Genomic DNA, 19492 nt, shown 5'->3' on the forward strand with positions numbered 1-19492 from the left:
CTCCGTACCCCTATGTTGCCCCTCCCCCCACTCCCCTCTGATAATCACTAGTTTGTTCTCTGTATCTGCGAGTCTATTTCTTTTATGTTATATTCTCTAGTTTGTTGTATTTTTTAGACTCTACATATAAATGATATCATACAGTATTTTTCTTCTCTGTCTGACTTATTTCACTTAGCATAACCCCCTCCAAGTCCATCCACGGTGTTAACTCTCTTCTAACTGTTTGGTAGAATTCACCTGTGGAAGTATCTAGTCCTGGACTTTTGTTTATTGGGAGTATTTTAATTACTGATTCAATTTTATTACTGGTAAATTGTTTGTTCATATTTTCTCTTTCTATCTGGTTCAGTTTGGGGAGATTGTATGTTTCTAAGAATGTGTCCATTTCCTCTAGGTTTCCATTTTATTGGCATATAGTTATTTGTAATAGTCTCTTCCGATCCTTTTATTTCTGTGGTGTCAGTTGTAACATCTCCTATTTCATTTCTGATTTTACTGATTTGGGCCCTCTCCCTTTTTTCTTGATGAGTCTGGCTAAATGTTTAATGATTTTGGTTCTCTTTTCAAAGAACCAGTTTCATTGATTTTTTTTTCTTTTTCTTTTTCTTTCTTTCTTTCTTTCTTTTTTTTTTTAGTCTCTATTTCATTTCTTTCTTTTCTGCTCTTTATGATTTCTTTCCTTCTACTAATTTTGGGTTTTGTTTGTTCTTTATCCAGTTGCTTTAGGCGTTAGGTTAAGTTGTTTTTTTGAATTTTTTCTTGAATCCTGAGTTATGCTTGTATTACTATAAACTTCCCTCTTGAAATTGTTTTTGCTGCATCCCATGTGTTTTAGATCATCATGTTTTCATTTTCATTTATCTCTAGGTATTTTTTGATTTCCTCTTTGATTGCTTAAGTGATCCATTAATTGTTTAGTAGCATATTGTTTAGGCACCTTGTATTTGTGTTTTTTGCAGTTTTTTTTCTTCTGGTTTATTTCTAGTCTCATAGTGTGGACTAGATGTGGATGGCATGCCCTTTATATGTCAGTTTAGTCCATCTGGTCTAATGTGTCATTTAAGGCCAATGTTTCTTTATTAATTTTCCATCTGGATGATCTGTCCCTTGATGTAAGTGGGGTGTTAAAATCCCCCTACTATTATTGTGTTACTGTTGATTTTTCCTTTTATGTCTGTTAATATTTGCTTAATGTATTTAAGTGTGCCTATGTTGAGTGCATATATATTTACAATTATATCTTGGATTGATCCCTTGATCATTATGTGGTGTCCTTGTGACCGTCATTGCTTTACAGTCTGTTTTATCTGATATAAATGTTGCTAATTCCACACTTTCTTTTGATTTCCATTTGAATGGCTTTCTTTTTGCATCCCCTCACTTTAGTCTGTGTGTGTCTTTAGATCTGAAATGAGTCTCTTATAGGTGGTGTATATACAGGTCTTGTTTTTGTATCCATTTGGCCACTATATGTCTTTTGTTTGGAGCATTTAGTCCATTTACATTTAAGGTAGTTATTGATATGTATATTCTTATTGCTATTTTGTTGATTGGTTTATTTTTGTAGGTCTTTTTTTTCTTTTCTTCTTCTTTTGTTCTGTTTTCTTGTGATTTAATGACTATGTTTGGCATCATATTTGGGTTCCTTTTTATTTTGTGTGTATTAGTATGTTTTTGGTTTGTGATTACCATGAGGTTTTTATACAGATATGTATACATATATATATGTGTATATATATATGTAAATGCTTGTTTTAAGTTGCTGATGTCTTAATTTCAAATGCATTTTAAATGCCTTGCATTTATACTCTCTTCCCTTCATGATTACTGTTTTTGATACCACATTTTACATCTAATTGTTTTCTGTATCACTTCACTGCTTATTGTAACTATGGATGATTTTACTACTTTCATCTGTTAACCTTTCTACTAGCTTTGTGTGTGGATGATTTCCCACCTTTGCTGTGTGTTTGCCTTTATCCATGAGATTTTTCATTTCATAATTTTTATGTTTCTTGTTTTGGCTCTTTTTTTGCCTAGAGAAGTTCCTTTACTATTTCTCATAAAGCTGGTTTGGTGATGCTGAATCTGTAAAGCTTTCAATGTCTCCATCAAGTCAGAACAAGAGCCTTTCTGGGTAGGGTAATCTTGGTTATAGGTTTTTCCCTTTCATCACTTTAAATGTATCAAGCCACTCCCTTCTGGCCTCAGTTTCTACTGAAAAATCAGCTGATAGCGTTATGGGAGTTCTCTTGTATGTTATTTGTTGCTTTTCCATCCTTCTTTTAATATTTATCTCTAATTTTTGTCATACTAGTTACAATGTGTTTTGATGTGTTCCTCTTTGGGTTAATCTTGAATGACATTCTCTGTGCTTCCTGTACTTAGATGACTGTGTCTTTTCTCAGGTTAGGGAAGTTTTCAGCTATTATGTCTTGAAATATGTTCTCAGCCTCCTTATCCTTCTGGGACCCATTTAATGTGAATATTAGTGTCTGATGTTGTCCCAGAGGTCTTTTAAACTGTCCTCATTTTTAAAATTCTTTTGATTGTTCTTTATATTTTCTAACTCTTTGTTTAAAAGTTCTAACTTTTTGCTCTGTGCATCCATTTTTCTCCTAAATTCTTTGATCATCTTTAACATCACTAGCCTGAAATCTTTTTTGAATAGATTGCCTATCTGTATTTCGCTTAGTCCTTTTTCTGGGGTTTTATCTTGTTCCATCATCTGGAGCATGTTCTTCTGTCTCCTCATTTTGCCTAAGGTGTATTTTTATGTGTCTTGTAGGTTAGTTATGTTTTAGGACCTTGGAGAAGTGGCCTTCTGTAACAGATGTCCTGTGTGTCCAGCAGCACATTCCCCCCTTGTCACCCAAGCTGTACGCTCTAGGGGTTCCCCCAAAGAGGGCTGAGTGGGTCCTTTTGTTGTGATCCACTTATGTGGGCAGTCCGGTAGTCTAGGTTGGCTTTTGGTTCAGTTGGTTGCAATGCCTTGCCTTGTGTGGAGTCTACTGGCTGTTGGTTGGTGGGACTGAAAAACCCCAGGGGCCCTGGCTTAGTGGTGGCTCACAGGTGGGTGGAGTCAGGGTTCAGAAGACTCCAGCTGTTGCTGGTGTTTGTGATGCCAGGGCCTGGAGTTAGTTGCCAGACTCCTGGCTGGTAGAGGCAGGTCTGGTTGCAGGGCCCAGGGCTCCCATAGGTTGGGAGTCCTGGTTCCTGACACGTTTGAGTACAGGGTCTATGTTGTCTTGAAGCTTCGTGGGCCTGCAGTTTGGGCAAAGGCCAGGCCCACCTGCTCTCATGGTGGCGTCTAGCCTGCTTGGGGCAAGCTGGGTTCGCAGGCTGTGAGATTGTGGTTTACCTGCATCTGGTGTCTGCCCCCTGGTGGGTGAGGCTGGTCTAGCGGCTAGGGCAGGCTTCCTGAAGGGCAGAGCCCAGGCCCAGGGGGTGCTGGGACTGTTGCATGCCCACTGGTGGGTGGAGGGTATCCTGGGCCCTGTGGTGGGCAGGGCCATGTCTCAAGCCCAGTGTGTGCTCCGGAGTTCCTTAAGTAGCCTGTCTGTGGATGGGTGGTGCCTGTGTCCCCGCCCAGTTAATTGCTTGGCCTGAGGCTTCCCAGCAGTGGTGCCTGTAGGCGTTGGGGTATGCCCAGCTATTAGTGCTAATGAGCTAGATGGAGGCTTTCATGACGGTGCCCACCGGCAGCAGTTTCCTTGTGGTAGAAGGGCCCATATAAGAATGGCTGCCATCAGAGTCTTTGTCCCCAGAGTGATCTGCAGTTGGCTCATGCCTCTCTGAGTTACTCTCCAAGACCGGTAAGTAGTTCTTGCCCACACTTCTGTCAAATTACTGCTTTTGCCCTGTCTTCCAGACCATGTTAGATTTTTTTGTGCACCCTTTAAGAGTGGAGTCTCTATTTCCCCCAGTGCTTTGAGACTTCCCCCAAATTAAGCCCTGCTGGTCTTCAAAGCCAAATGCTCTGAGGGCCCATCTTCCTGGTGCAGGACCCCCAGGCTTGGGAGCCTGATGTGGGGTTCAGAACTCTCATTCATGTGGGACAACCTGTGCAATGTAATTATTCTCCAGTTTGTGGGTCACCCATCCTGGGGTATGGGACTGTGACTGTATCGTGAGTCCAACCCCTTCTACCCAACTTATTGTGGTTCCTTCTTCATGTATTTCGTTGTAGAAGATCTTTTCTGGTAGGTTCTGGTCTTTTTCATCGATAGTTGCTCTGTAAATAGTTGTGATTTTAGTGTGCTCCTGAGAGGAGGTGAGCTCAGGGCCTTTCCACTCTGCCACCTTGCTGATCTTCTCCAGAATTATTATTTTATTTAACTTATTTTCTAGAATATCTCCACATTCAGATGGAAGGGTGATCACTGGAGGGGACGGGAACATATGAAAATAAAAGGCATTTCTCTCTGCTTGTAGTTGCTGGCTATTCCAGGAAGTTAGTGCATTGTTTTAATGAGGTTACAGATTCTGGCAAGATTTCCCTGGTGAGATGTGTGCTATTTGTTGCCACAGATTAGTCTGCAGCCACCCTTTGTACCAAGGTGTCTAAACTGTGAAAGGGAAGGTGAGAATAATAAGATCATTATAATTTATTCTCAAACCTGGGAGAATAAACCAATTCAAAAATTGTACTGATAATGGGTCGGTGGGCTACTGAGCACCAGTTTCTCATAGCTAATTGCTTCTTTACATTTCCATATGGTTATTCAATATTTATCTCAAATTCTAGATTTCCAAATGTAAATCCATCATCTTTACTCTGTGCCTGCTTCTTCTTTGCTCCACATTTAGCTAATAACATCAACAGCCAAAACATCAAACTGCAATCTTTTCAGTGATCCTGGATTTTTTTCTCCCAAAGCTTTCTTACTGAATTTGTTGTTCAGTGCTATGACTTTTTGTTCATAAAATAAACTTAGATGAGCCACTCTTTTATTCAGACCTATTATATCCTTTGTCTTTCTTGTTACAACATTCTCCAATCTCAGTCCTTGCCCCATTCTCACATGTTACTCTAATTATTCCTTTGATTATTTTCCTAAGAGACGTGCTGACTCCTGTTACTCACTTTAGGTGACCTTTCTCGAAGGCCTGGGACAGTCCAGTGGAACTGTTGATGGACGACAGGCATCAGGCCAGATGGAGATGAGCCTTTACCAGGAGTGCTCAGAAAATAATATTACTTGAGGGACTAAGAAAGGAACTGAGATAAATATACATAAGGTACAGGACCTGGCATCTCAGCCAATACAGATCCCTAACGATGAGGCTTTCCTACTGCCTAACCAATGAGATATGCATTTCTTTTTTTAATTTATAAAGTCTTTCCTAATAATCATGACTACTGTTTGAAGCTCTTTGGAATATTGACTAATTTAGTTTGCACAACAGCCTTCAGAGGTAGATGCCATTATAATCCTTATTTTATATATGAGGAAACTAAAGCACAGAAAACCTAAGTGACTTGAACAAAATTACCCAGTTGTAAATAACAGAATGGGGATTTTCACCCAGGACATGTGGCTCCACGGTCCCTGATTTGCAGAATCCTTATCTGATCCTAACCATCACATTCTGGTTTTATTAATGGAAAGGAATTCTATAAGTTGATCTTTGGGGCTTTATTCATATTTTCTTAAGCTTGGCTTTGAATGAAAAACAAATAGGAGGTGTACTATTTAGAGAAAATGGCATAATAACATAAATCAGGAAACAGTATTTTACTTATTTATTTTTTTCTCTTTGAAGGGGTAGAATGTATAAGTAAGAGGGAATAATACATCAGATGGGTATAAAAGCAAAGTAGAAATTGAGAAATAGGACAGAGAATTATATGGAGTGGTCAGGGAAAAGATTGATGAAGATGCGGAGATACCAGTTAAGAAGCAATTTCAATATATAGTATTTCAAAAGAGTTTAAAGTGTTAAGAACTAGAGAATGGTCTGGAAGAATAGAAAGGAAGTGCCAGATGCAAGAGACAGCATTTTGCTGGTAATTTCCACTGTATTTAGCATTTAATTGAACTAGGTGGATAAGGAAAGGGGTGAAAAAAATGAAATGCACTATACGTATATTATTAAATCCCCACAAAACCATTTGAGAAAAGTCAGTTTTTAAATTTTGAGAGCCAGTTTGATACAGTGGTTAAGGGAGTTCGCTTGACCTCTTAGTGACTGTTTCCTCATCTGAAATGTTGGGAATTAGGCCGATGATTCTAGCTCACACAGCTGTTGTGAGGATTACATTTTAACCATGACTACATGTGACTGGTGCATAGAAAGCACTATCTGATGAAGGCTACATTGGTAGTCTAAGGAATCAAAATGCTTTGTAAGGATAATGGAACTAGTAAGTGGCAGGTAAGTAAATCCCTGCATTATAATATTCTGTAAAATTCATTGCACAAGCCCAGCAGTTGATGAGAAAATGACCTATGAGATTTACTTGGCCTCAGACCTAATATGCGGTGTTACATACCTGCTAAAAAGCTAGTGCAATCTGTGGATGCATTGATGGATGTGCAGTGCTTAACCTCAAGGAAGATAATGCTATTATGTTGGGCTACATGAAGTTGTCATTTTTTGTAGGTCAAAAATGGTTGAGTTTGGCAATTCATGTGATACAATCAAATACTCCTCTATTTTGCTCTGGTGGGAGCAAATCTAGATTATTACTTTTCAGTTCTACATTTGAGACCATTGAAATGCCAAGTATATACTTGACAGCTACCATCTTGAAGAAAGAGATGGACACCATGCCATAGGAATGAAGGGATGTTTAACTTGAAAAATGCAAAGACTCTGAATAGTCATAATAATTGTCTTCAAATTCTTAAAAGTATTTTGATTTAGAAATAGGGGTATAGTTACTTGATGTTGAAACAAAAAAGGAGGAAGCAAAAAGTTTGGCTCAAACGTTGAAGAGACAAACAGGCATTATTTAGTTCACAGTGAGGGAGACTTTTGTAACATTTTAACATTTCAAGTATCCTGCAGTAGAATGGAATGGGTTTCCTAGAACAGTATCCTGGAATTAGAACTGTAGCGGATATCCTGTATTCAAACAGGGGCTGGACTGAGTCATCAGGAAAAAAAAGTTAGACTTGGTTAGCATTAATTACTTGCAAGTCTGTGATTTTATGATGCTATAGGAGTTCATAAAAGTGTTTCGCACATTTTATCAGTTTGTCCCATTATCTTTTAAGTATTGAACATTATTTTACAAAATAATAGTAAGGACCTCTCTGATAATTACTCTTAGGGTATTTGGAATTAGATAAGTAAAACAACTTTATAGATACTTTATTAATAATTTTAGATATATTCATCCATTTATCATTTTGACCTAAGTTCATTGGGTGCCTATCATGCAGCTACAGTGGTGGAAAAAGTTTAAAATAGACAGTATTTTTACCTCAAGAGGATATAATTTAATTGAAGAGTTTTACCAGCAACTTCAGTGTGTCTATACAATTCATTTACTGATTTAGGTATCAATACTATGTCAATAATATTGTGTTTGTATTTGAATTTAAATGTATTCTGGAAACGTATATATTAACTAACCACATGATTTTATGTTCTGGGATGAATTACTTTTAGATAGTAAGGTGGAATAAAAAAGAAAAATGAGCTTAAAATATATTGAAACAAACACTCCAAATAAAGTGATAGAAAAATTATTTAAAATTAATCTGTAGTTGAAGTCTGCAAGTTTACAATTATATCTGACACTATTAGAATTACTTGCATATCTTCAATAAATTCTGTCTAAAGATTGTGAATTATCAAAGTAATTTTAAAACTAAAATGATGTTTCAGTGCATAATAATTTTGGAGCTAGAAATGATACTTGGGTGCCAGGAACTATGAAAATATGGAAAGCCTCTTAGTGGCAAATGGAAATAGCAAAGTCATATCCCTAAGGATGCACACTCACTTGACTTTGAGAGGTACTGAAAATGTTGCAGTTAACTCCTTTGAGTTAAATTTTAGTTATCTATATAGATCATCTATTTTGTGAGTTACTTTTAAACGTTCAAATTATTGAATTGGTTCTGGATTCCATCTGTCAGTATGTAATGAAAGGAAGCTGAAGTTGTTTATACCCCATAGTGATTGCGCTTTGGAGGCAAATCTACTGCCAAATGCTGATTAATACAGTTTGACATTGTCTCTGTCCTGCACCATTCCATTGACATGGAGCTGTTTTAATATTTATTCATATCTATACTGAATAATATATGTATAATATATAAACACACACATTCAGAAAGGATGAGAAAATCTTTCATAGCTCAGTTTAAATGTTAGTTTTACCTACTGGTAAAAGGTCTTTTCTTTTCTTTTCTTTATTAATATTATTTTTTAATTTTGCTAAAGGCCAGTTTTTGGGGGGGAGTATTTAGGTTTATTCATTGATTTATTCTGAGAGGAGGTACTGGGGATTGAACCCAGGACCTCATGAAGGCTAAGCATGTGCTCTACCACTTGAGCTATACCCTCCCCCCCTAAAAGGTCTTTTCTAGCCCTCCCAACTAGAATTTCCTCTTTGCACCTTTGAAACCCCATAACTTGTGTATCTTTCTTATGGTCCTTGTCACTTTCTACTTTATATCATTAAACAATCAAAGACTTTTATTGTGAACTTATTTTCTTTTATTTGTTAACTTCACTTCTTAATTCAGGGCTCCTTAAAGTTCCAGATCCTAGGCTACAGCATTTAGCATAGGGCTTTTGTTCTTAGAAGGTGCTCAAGTACTTGTTGTTAAGAGGATAAATTTGAGGATACCTTCAAATAGGGTACACACTTAATGACTGTTGTTTCAGAATTTATGAATTGCAAGAATCCTTTTAAATAGTTTAGTACAAAGACCACATTTTTCTTATGAGAACATTTATGGGGCATGCTAACTAGTTGTGAGAGTCCAATCCTTATTCTGCTGCTTTTTATTGTAACTTTTACTACATATTTTGGAATTTGAATTATAGCATCCATTGACAACATGCTATTTGCCTCTTAAAACTTAGGGTATACACATTTCATTCTCTCTTTTTGTTCTATAGAAATTTTGGAGTGAAACATCTAACGTTATTGATACAGGAGAAAGGAAACTCCCCACGGTCTTTAGGCAATCATTGTTGCTAAACCATTGACAGCTCTGTATGGCTGTTGACACTGTCTTCAATATTGGATACATGCTGCAGAGCAACTAGACGTTTTTTTGGGTTTTTTTTCTCTTTTTATTTTTTAGGGGGGTTTGGTTTTATTTTCTCTTTTATAAAAGAGATTTTAATTACAGTATACTGTGGAACATTCAGTCTATAGAGATTACATTCCTCTAGGAGACATTTGAAGAGTTTTAACTATATGTATCATGACTTTCCCACTATGATAGATTGAGGGGAGTGTAACAGAAGACAGTTAATGAGAAATTATATAGCATGTGGTTGAAGTTGAAAGAACTTCGTAAAACCAGTATTCTTTATGGAAGGAATAGTCAGTCTTAGGGCATTATTGTTTTGGCAACAATATATTATGCATCTTTAAGGAAAATATTCTGTTACATTCATTTGGATTCCCAGCATCAGCCATACCAGTTTTAGAAACAGAACTGTAGATTGGCCTTGAAATTTTTCTTTTTAGTAAAGGGCGTAAAATAGTTTTACAAATATTTCTGACCATAGATACTTACAAGCTTTGACTTAATGTAATTTGCCTATGTTTATAAGGCTAAGTTGAAGTCTGTTAGCTCTATCGAGATTTTATGACCAATGGAACAAGAAGCATACTTTCAACACAACTTTTCTGATTGTTAGCTGAAAAAAAAAAGAATAATTTTGATCTCTTCAACTATTTTTTCCTGTTCTGCTCTTATTTTATTCATTTTTAAAAATTTTCCAGCTTTATTGAGATGTAAGTGATGTTTAACAGTGTATAAGTTTAAAGTGTAAAACATAATGATTTGATATATGTGTGTGTTTCTAAAATGTGGCATCCTTACCCTGCTTACTGAATTAAGACTCAAGGACAGAGTTTTGGATCAGGTAGAAAAGGCAGCTTTATTTCTTTGCCAGGCAAAGGAGGTCGCAGTGGGCTAATGCCTCTAAGATGGTGAGCCTGCTGGGGAGAGAAGACAGGGGCTTTTATAGTAAAAGTTCAAGGGGGTGGAGCTAGTTTCCATACAGATTGCATACAGGGGAGCACTTTGTTGCAAAGTTGTTCTTGTTTTTGCAAGTGGAGTGGTCCCCTTCCCTCTGCTGGGTATGAAGTTCACCTCTGGCTTGGGACTCTCAACATTCTTGTACCTAGAACAAAGGATGCCTAGGGAGGGACTTCATGGAAAAGAGCTCCAGAGAAAAACTTGTGCAGTTTAAAGTCAGGTTGATAAATGCTTTTGACCTTTTAAGCAGGCTAAGGCCTGGGACCTCCTGCTGCAGGCTGAAGCCTGCAGCTTGAACAACAGGATACAAGGAAATTGCAAGGGGCCCAAAACAATAGTGGATATGTGAGGTTGGGGTGAGTTATGAACAACAAGATGCATGGAACACCCAACTGCTATTTTTGAGGTGTTGGGGTCCAGAGGAGGGCACTGGGGTCAAAAGCAGGGCACTAGGGGCAAAAACAGGGCACTGAGCATGGTCCCCTCATGCAGCACCAGGAGGGGGTTGGGTGGACAACCCAAGCCTCCCTCCTCTCCTGCTCAACCCTGGTCAGCCAGAGCATGAGAAAAACCCTTTAAACCATTATATAATTAAGCAGTTACAGTGTCCTGTGCCTTCTTGGATCTTATTGTCTAGTAAGGGAGATACAAAACAGACAAAAGTGTAATTCCAAAATATAAGTTTTATGAAGGGGAAAAAACAGGTGCTATGAAGGAGTGTAGTTGTAGGGTTGGGAGGACCTACTTTAGATTAGATATTTAGAGCCAGGGGCTTAAAGAATAAAAAAGTCAGCCATGCAAGAGCGGTATTAAGAGCATTCCAGGAAGAAGAAATGGCAGGTAAAAGGGCCATAGAATGGGAAGGGTTTGATGTGTAAAGTGATCTAAAAGAAGACCAGCTGGCTGGGGCAAAGAGAAAGGGGGGATATTGGCCCATGATGAAGTTTAAGAGGTAGACAGGGGCCAGGTCTTGTAGACCAAAGAAAAGAGGTTTTATTCAAAGTACTATGGGGAGCCATTAATGATTTTTAGGGTGTTAACATTGCAGGACTGTGTTTACATTTTTCAAAAGATGACTCTGGATGTTACATGGAGGATGACTTGGAGGAGGAGCAAGAGTAAGCAGAGATGAGAGGTAGAAGGCTCTCGAGGTCGTCCATGAGAAAGATGAAAGGCTTGAATTAAGCTGGTGACAAGAGACAGGGAGAGAAGTGCACAGCTGTGAGATGTGTGTTGAAGTTGAAACTGACAGTTTATGAGCTGGTGATGAATAGGGCTGGTGGGTTAAAAAGGAGTTGCAAAGGATGACTCTCATTTATGGCCTAAGGAATGAAGTAGATGGTGGTATCATTTATTGACCAAGGGTAGACTTGGTAAGGACCAGGGTTGGAGTGGTGTTCGTGTTGTAAAATAAATATTTAAACTTTAGATGATAATTCTGATGTTCCTGTAAGATAACCATATACATATAAGTCAAAAAGATGGTTGTTTGCATGAGTCTCAGAGGATATCTGGGCTGACATAGCATTTGGAAGTTATCATCGTGTAGATGGGGTTTAAAGCCAAATAATAGATTAAGTAACCTAATAGAAGAGTGAAGATGGACAGATGATGAGGGCCTGGAATTGTGTTGTGATGATGAGAGATGGTATGTCTGAGAATCTAGGAAGAAGAGAGAAACAGGGGAGTATGGTGTCAAAAAGCCAAAAACAACAGCGTCAGAAAGGAAGGCATAGACAGCTGTCAAATGCTGCTGAGCAGTGTGGTGTGATGAGGGCCAACAAGTGACTACCTGATTTAGCAATATGAAGGTTACCGGTGACATCATCAAAATCAATTTCAGCGCTGTGTGTCTGAAGGCATGTTATAATAGATGTTCATGATTTATAGATGAATCGCTAAAAGTTTTAGTGGCCACTTGTTAATCTTCACTTGAGATAACGGAGTATACTCAGCCACACGCACATACTGCTGACAAACCATTGTTCCCTAAGAAACATCTTGTGGCTATTTTAATGGCTCACAGGCCCTGGGGAATTTCTGGCTTGCAACTCAGTGGACCTTACCCTGGAGAATTTCACACCATCTTCTTCCCTCTGAGTGGCGTTTGGGTTAAAATCCACAAGAGTGATTGAGGTGCTGGGGAATCTGGGTACTGGCTGAGTTTCTCTTTGAGAGTGTTGTACATTTGCTAGTTTGATGCTCTCTGCTTTGGTCTAGAAACTATTTTCCCTCCAGGCTGTAGAAAGGCTGGGAGAGCTCAGGCTCTCCCTGGTTCAGATTTGTACTCCTTGACCGCTACACAGCTTTTTAGGGGGAGTGGGGTGTGGGTACTGCTAGACTGTGTTATTTGCTGCATGCTCTTATTCTCAGTTCCTTAAAATTAGGAATCATGGAAAGATCCATTGTTGAATCTTCTCAGAGCCTAATATGTTCTAGGCTGAAATACTGGAGAGTCCTATGTCGACTGAAAAAAATGCATAGCCTGAAAGCTGAGGATTATGTTTTATTCGGCAGTCTTTCTGAGGACTTCGAGTCCAGAAGGCAGCCTTTCAGATGGCTCTGAGGTACTGCTAGAAAGAGGTAAGGGAGGAGCCAGGGATATATAGAGATTTTTGCAACAAAGACCAAGTAAGTCAGAACATCAAAAGATTAGTTAATTTAAAAACCCCCAAATATCTCAAATTAATGAACTTAGCACTTTTCTATATATGGGAAGATACAAGAGTCTGGGCTTATTGAAATCATTCCTTTGATATGCACCTTAGCTGTCTAGGGCCAGTGTCCTATTCTTTCCCATCCTGAGTCCCCTCAGGGTGCACCTTTGGGGGTGACTGCAGTGGCCATGGGCAGCCCCTTTGTCTCCATGCTGAGTTCTCTCAGGGACAGCTATAGTGGCTTGAAGGCTGCAACATCCTTTGTTTACTGAGATGGCAGGCAGCATTTTCATCCACACCTAGAAAGAATGAATGTAGATTTTGTAGCCAAAGTGACATAGTCTGGGACCCTCTACCTCAATTTCCTCACCTCCAAGTAGGACTAACATAATAGTACCTACCCTGTGGGATTATGGTGAGGATTTAAAGTAATGTGTGAAAAGCGCTTAGAACAAAGTAAAGTGCTCAGTAAATGGTGCCTGTAATTATCACTATTGTTTAAAGTAAATATTCAATATTTTTGAAATCTTGAATTAATTACCTGGCTTATGATCTGTCTGTGTGATACTGGTCCAAGATATAAAACGTTGTCCAATGCATAAGCTTCTGCAAACTAGTTCTTTTTGGGATAAATAGTAATAGCCATAGTAAATCTCTTGTCATCAATATTTTGTATCCTAGTTTTATTACAATTTATATAAGCTCATGACCTTCATTTTTTGGTGGATCAGTAGTTCACTTATTCCTGGTAAGAAGATAGTTTTCCCTTGAACTTTTAATAAAAGTTGGTTCTCTGATAAGACAGCAGGCATAATGCTCTTTCAGAACGAAAGGTTAAAATTCCCTCTTTAGAATTCTGTGTCAGTAGGAAGAATGTAAGCCAACTCCAAAAAGAGATACCAAGTTTATATTTCTGCTCTGTCTTTGGAAGCAGTGCCTTCTCATTGAAATGACTTCCTTCTCATTGAAAGGAAGGAATTTCTAGATGGGGAGTTTTGGTTTTTGGTTTCCACTTCCCCTCAAAATGGAGAAACATTTTTTCCTAAGCACAAGTGTAATATAGTAGCTAAGGAAACAGGCGAGAATCGTAGGTCTCGTTTTGGCTACCTAGATACTATTAGAATTAGAACAAAACAAAAACCAATGATTAAAGTGTATAATACAGGATGAGAACGCTCTCCCCAGGGCATGGCTAATAAACTGTTCTGTGTAGAGGTCTGCTGGGTTCTGAACTGAATACGAACACACAATGCTAATAACCGAGTCCTCTGGTTGTAAGAGTATGTGTTGCTCGATCTAGTTGTAACACTAGGTTAGAAAGAATATTCGTGATAAATTTAAATTTAAGGTAGAAATAACGTCTTTTGATTGGAAAGGGATTTGGCTTTCCAGCGGGGAGAAGAGTGGAGGAAGTACTATGGTGGTTATATGAATTTTCAGAAGCTGCTTTTCTGGTAAATTTGAATGAACTCAGGGCTCATTTTCTGAATTCCCTGAGTGACAAAGAGGGATGATGTGCTCTCTGAAATTTTTTCTGAAGGGCTTTATTTTATCAAGTCATTTGGATATTTATTGCGTAGGTTTTCAAGGAACCGTGTTAATATACTAAGTATTACACTATGCAAGGCTTGATTCTAACCTCTCTCTCTTTTTCTCAACAGTTTGGAAGGACTGAAGTAATTGATAATACTTTAAATCCTGATTTTGTAAGAAAATTTATTCTGGACTACTTTTTTGAAGAAAGAGAGAATCTTCGTTTTGACTTGTAAGTTCCAGACAAATTTACATTTTAAAAAATGATTTTTGAAAGGCAATATTCATAACATAAGGCTGGGTCCTGAGATTGCAGTAGATACTAGATTTTATCAGCAGGAAACCAGATTAATTCTATTTAGAGTGTGGCCTGAGCACTGTCCCCAGCACTGCTTTCTTTGCATTTTGTAGGTTTTCTGATACCTGTTTATTGAAAATAGAAGCAAATAGTTTAACCATGTAGAAGTGCTGGGCAGTACATATGGACATTCTTTCCAACCATCCCCTGCCTCAGTGGGTTTCTTACAATTCTCGTGTATTCCAAGGTGATTCGCATATGTTCCCGTGGCTGACACTTCTCAGATCTTTAAGTTTCTCTCAGCTGCTTCTCTGTGTAGTACATGGATCTCTGTCTCACTGGCTCCCTTGATCTCTTCACATACTCATATTTCTAAGACTCAGAATGCTAAAGCTAGAATTTTTAAGATTCTTGTTATTTTGAGTTAGGCATATTAAAATATTATCATTAAATTCAGCTCCCTGTCCACAAAAAACTCTACAGAGGCAGTCTGCATATATTATTATTAATTGTTTAGTTTTTGTTCCGCAGAGGTAAACTGTGGTGATTGTTGAATTATCAAGACGCTAAATATATATATATGAATATATATGTATTTTCATGTATGACTGAAGAATTGTGCTGTCCACCAGAAATTGACACAGCATTGTAAACTGACTATAAGTCAATTAAAAAAAAATGAAACTTAATTTGAGAAAAGGAAAAAAAAAGTCTTATTTTAAATGGCTGAAAGCAATGAAGTGCGCCATGCTATAACAGTTTATAAATATTTTTGAGAATAAAGGCTATTGGTATCTTATTTGAAAAAGCTATAATTTGCCTCCTAATATAAAAGCAAAAGTTCGCTACTGTTAATAGTCTTTCTCATTTTCCTCTAAAATGTGTGGAATAAAATAACCTGCAGTGTTTCTGTTTAAAAAAGGGGAATCTTATACCAGCCTTTTTCCTTCAAGAACTATAGGAGTTTTAAGTATTTATTATATTTATCAAACAAAATTTATTATGCTCCATTTGGTTTTTATTTCCTTGAAACCTCTTTCCAAATAATAAAAATGAGAAAGGGATACCTGGAGAAGATTATCAAGAAAAGTAATAAGTATATGCTCTTAGTTTATGTAGTATTTTTGATATCACTTGAAATAATTCCTTCTGACTTCCTGTTTATGTGAATATCTCATAAAACCTGTGAGAGCAGGCTTGTTTTCTTATTTTAACATTATGGTTTTTCTACCATATTAATCAAAATAAGTGTGGAAAATAGTGTAATTGGTCTCTAGTTATGAGTATCTATTTATCCATTATACCTAACTATGATTAGTTTTTAAATTTTGCCTTAGCAATGTGTTATTCCTAGGAAAAACGTTCGTTGTAGAAAATCTGGAAAATGAGGAAAGGATAAAGTAGAGCAATAAAATCACCTGTAACCCCAACCCACATCACTCAGAGAACTACTACTAATATTCGAACAGACTTACAATAACATGTCTCTGAGGGAACAGCAATGCTGAAGAATACAGTAGCCTAAATTGGCCAACAGATAGATGTAAATGGTGTTCAGGATTTTTTTTTTAATTTCATCTGTGTATTGATTTTTACGAAATTCTAAAAAAACAGTGAAAAAAAGAAGCTTTGAAAATACAGTATCTAAATAATTGTAGAGAATGGAAAGTTTGAGAAATGGCTTTCAGGAGGTTTTTTTAATTTAACTTTCAATGCTGATGGAGAATTGTAATCAGAGAGAGAATGAATGTGTATTCCTGATTCCTGGTAGCACTGGCCCCAGTTCCTGTACGTTCTGATTAATCCACAATTGCCGATATGGTGATATGCCTCAGATAGTTTTAAGATGACATTATCAGCTATGAGTCTTTAAATTCTCCTGCCTTTTGATTTGAGACAGGGTTTCTGTCATCATGCTATGTGTATATCATAGATAAGGTCATAAACTCTTGCATTTATTTATTTTGTTATAATTATCACACCTCTAATAATATTGGTATCTTATAAATCACTTTGTGGTCACAGTTGAGAAATTTATTAGAGACAAAACAGTTGTACAAAAACGTGCTTGGGCAAGAAGTGTAGGTGGCTGTATCACTATGTAGTATGTGCTGGAAAATAGGAGAAATCAGATGTAACTCTCTTCGCTTTTGTTTTTCCATTTAGACTAGGACTCCACGAAGGGAGTTACAATTCTAGATTTGACTTACCTAGCAAATTAATTTTCCTCCTTGATAAGTCAAATGGTGATAATTATCGAATGTAAAATGTCATTACAATCTATTTTTGAAGACTCTCAACACCTTGGGAGAAAATAACTTGTTTTATTTCTTCCAATAATTGTCCCAACGCTGTCAGTTCCAGTTTTTCCCATTGGCGAAGGGCTCCCTTAACAATACCACGTCTAACCCCATGGCTTCTCAGTCACTTGTATTTATTAGAACCATCTCACTTTTGTTGACAGTTATATACTATTCACTTTGAAACTTTAATCTCAAACTTAATCCTGACTCTTGACTTTCTCTCCCCTTAGCTGGAACTACTGACCCAGCTCCTTGCAGGAGAGAAGGGAGGTGCAAGAGCAGAAAGGAAAGGGGGGTTGGGAGGCAGATACTCGAGTCTCTTATCTTTTGGAAAACCTAGACCTTAGAGGCTACTGGCCTCAGGGGACACATGTCCCGCACACTGCCTGTCTTCCTCATTGTGCAGGAGGGACTAAATAGGACATTGTTCCTGGTTCCTCTGCTCTCGGAAGGCACTTCCTAGCACTGTCAGCTGACATTGTCTTCCACTGGCAGCCCTGGGGTGGACCTACAGGCAGGTTCTATAGCTGAGGGGGAACCAGATTCTGACCCCTCCTTCTCACAAGCACCCCAGATCTTGGAGCTCCCCTTCACCTGCCTTTGGGGAGTAGAAAGAACCTCGTCCTGCCCTACAATAGGTAGGGAACAGCCTGTCACTTTGTGAGTAAGCTTTGTGGAGAAGGGTCTGACCCCAATGGGAGTGACTCGTTGGCAACTCTGAGCTAAGCTCGAGGAGAAACTTAGCATATTTTGTTTTCAGCTTTGGGCCTTAGTGGGAATTCCAGAAATAAAGGAAAAATTCCAGTCAACCTCTGTTACCTTCTATTAGAAAACATAATCCTTAGGAGCCACCCAGATCAGTTACTGCTAATTTAGTATTCTGTTAATAAGATTTCAGCCGCAGGATGGAGTGGCTTACAAAATTGCTGTTAGTAAATAGAGGCACAAATGCACCGTCCCAGGGGTAAATCACTGAACTTCTGCTTTGCCAATACACTATCTCTTACTTACGTGATGGTGCTCGTAAACACACACACACCCACACTCACACACACACCTCCCCCCCAGCAAATATATTTTAAATGCAGATGTAGTGTTTATGTTCTGGACCTGTGAGGGTGAGAACAAGAGTAGTCTTGATACTTCTAGAAAAGTTGGAATGAAAATTCCATTAAAAGAAAAATCATGGTGATTTTGAATGCATTATAATCCAGCATATTATCTAAAGCCTTCAGGAAGCTGTAAATTACCTGTTTTTAAGATAATAGCATAAAAAAAGTTTTGTTAAAAAAAAAGAAGTATCCAGGATGCCAGAATATGGATTGTTTTTTCCTGGGGGGAAAAAAAAGCTTTGTTAAAGACAATGAAATGGGACTGTATTTGATGATACTTAAACTCTTTGTGATGAAAACATAAACTCTTTTCTTTTTGCTTTTTTAACTGGACTATGATTATGCCATGTTATTTCTCCCCAGTCCACACCAAGCCCATTTCAGAAAACATTTGCCAGGACTGACACCTGTGAAGGAGCCAGCAGAGTTAATGTTTCACCTTTGATATTTCTACAGTTGCTAATTTTAATCTCTTGAAAAATTGTCTTGGATGAGAAAAAATTTCTTGAATAAGAAATATTTTTTGTATTAATATTTGTGGGCCTTCAGTAGATGTTGGCAATTTGCTGATTCAAAATTCTAGTTTGCAGCTATTGAGAGTGATCAGAATGCCCTGATGTGAAAGAGAGCACTTTGTAATTCTCTGAGGCAGGTTTTGCATCACACAGTTTCAAAGCCAGTTTGTGGTAAACATTCTTTGCTAGGGATTAAGTGCACCTCTCTGCCCAGCATCAGTGTACTCAGTGAACTCTGTTTCTTTGCTTTTTTTTTTTGGATTGAGGTGCTTTGTTTCTCTGTGAAAACATTCTTGTTATGTGAAAAGGAAGACTTTAATCAACCTTTAAAAAAAGGCAGTTAATTTTTGGGGGGAAGCTTTGCACAAGAAATGGGAAAAGAATGTGATTTGGTAGAAAGACTGAAACCAAGACAGATATCTTCCTATTCCAAGAATTCAGCAAATTGAGATTGTTTTGACTTAGCAATATTTCTGTTTCTAAAATTCTTTACAAGGGGCTAAAGTGATGGTGAGTGATGTTTTTGCAGGATTTCTCCAAGAAATTATTTATTTCTGGTACCAACTGGTCAAAAATAGGACATAAAATAGTCCTATATAAATTTCTCTTTCCGTAAAATACATGGTTTCCCCAAGTCCTATGATTGGGGAAAATAATGTGTCATTACTTTAGCCAAATTTCAAAGTGAGTAAGAGCATTTATGATATTAAATAAGAATTATAAAGCACACAAATGACAGCCTGTTATCAGCACTTTTTTTTTTTAATGTTATTCAAAGGAGAGGAATTTTCAGTTTTTAGGAAATAGTATTAGGAATCTACTGATTCACAGAAAAGGGAAATTTAAATTTGTCTTATCAAGCAGAAGAACTGATGACTATGAAAATATTA

General features: G+C 37.6%; 1 protein-coding gene and 1 long non-coding RNA gene across 4 annotated transcripts in view; one reads left to right on the forward strand and one right to left on the reverse strand.

Annotated features, from left to right (window-relative positions):
* Positions 1 to 19492, forward strand: part of CPNE8 (copine 8) — a 185781-nt gene that overhangs the window by 41081 nt on the left and 125208 nt on the right. For all 3 annotated transcript variants that reach the window (XM_032493309.1, XM_032493310.1, XM_006184230.3), the window contains exon 4: positions 14503 to 14606. In XM_032493309.1, coding sequence (XP_032349200.1) covers positions 14503 to 14606 — 104 coding nt within the window. The remainder of the gene's footprint in view (positions 1 to 14502; positions 14607 to 19492) is intronic.
* Positions 435 to 19091, reverse strand: LOC116667655. The gene is made up of 3 exons (XR_004324595.1): positions 19017 to 19091; positions 12473 to 12474; positions 435 to 445 (listed from the first exon to the last, which is right to left on the reverse strand). It is a non-coding gene; the product is annotated as an uncharacterized LOC116667655 (long non-coding RNA).

The sequence above is a fragment of the Camelus ferus genome, chromosome 12, assembly GCF_009834535.1.
Source record: "Camelus ferus isolate YT-003-E chromosome 12, BCGSAC_Cfer_1.0, whole genome shotgun sequence".
Lineage (NCBI taxonomy): Eukaryota > Metazoa > Chordata > Mammalia > Artiodactyla > Camelidae > Camelus > Camelus ferus.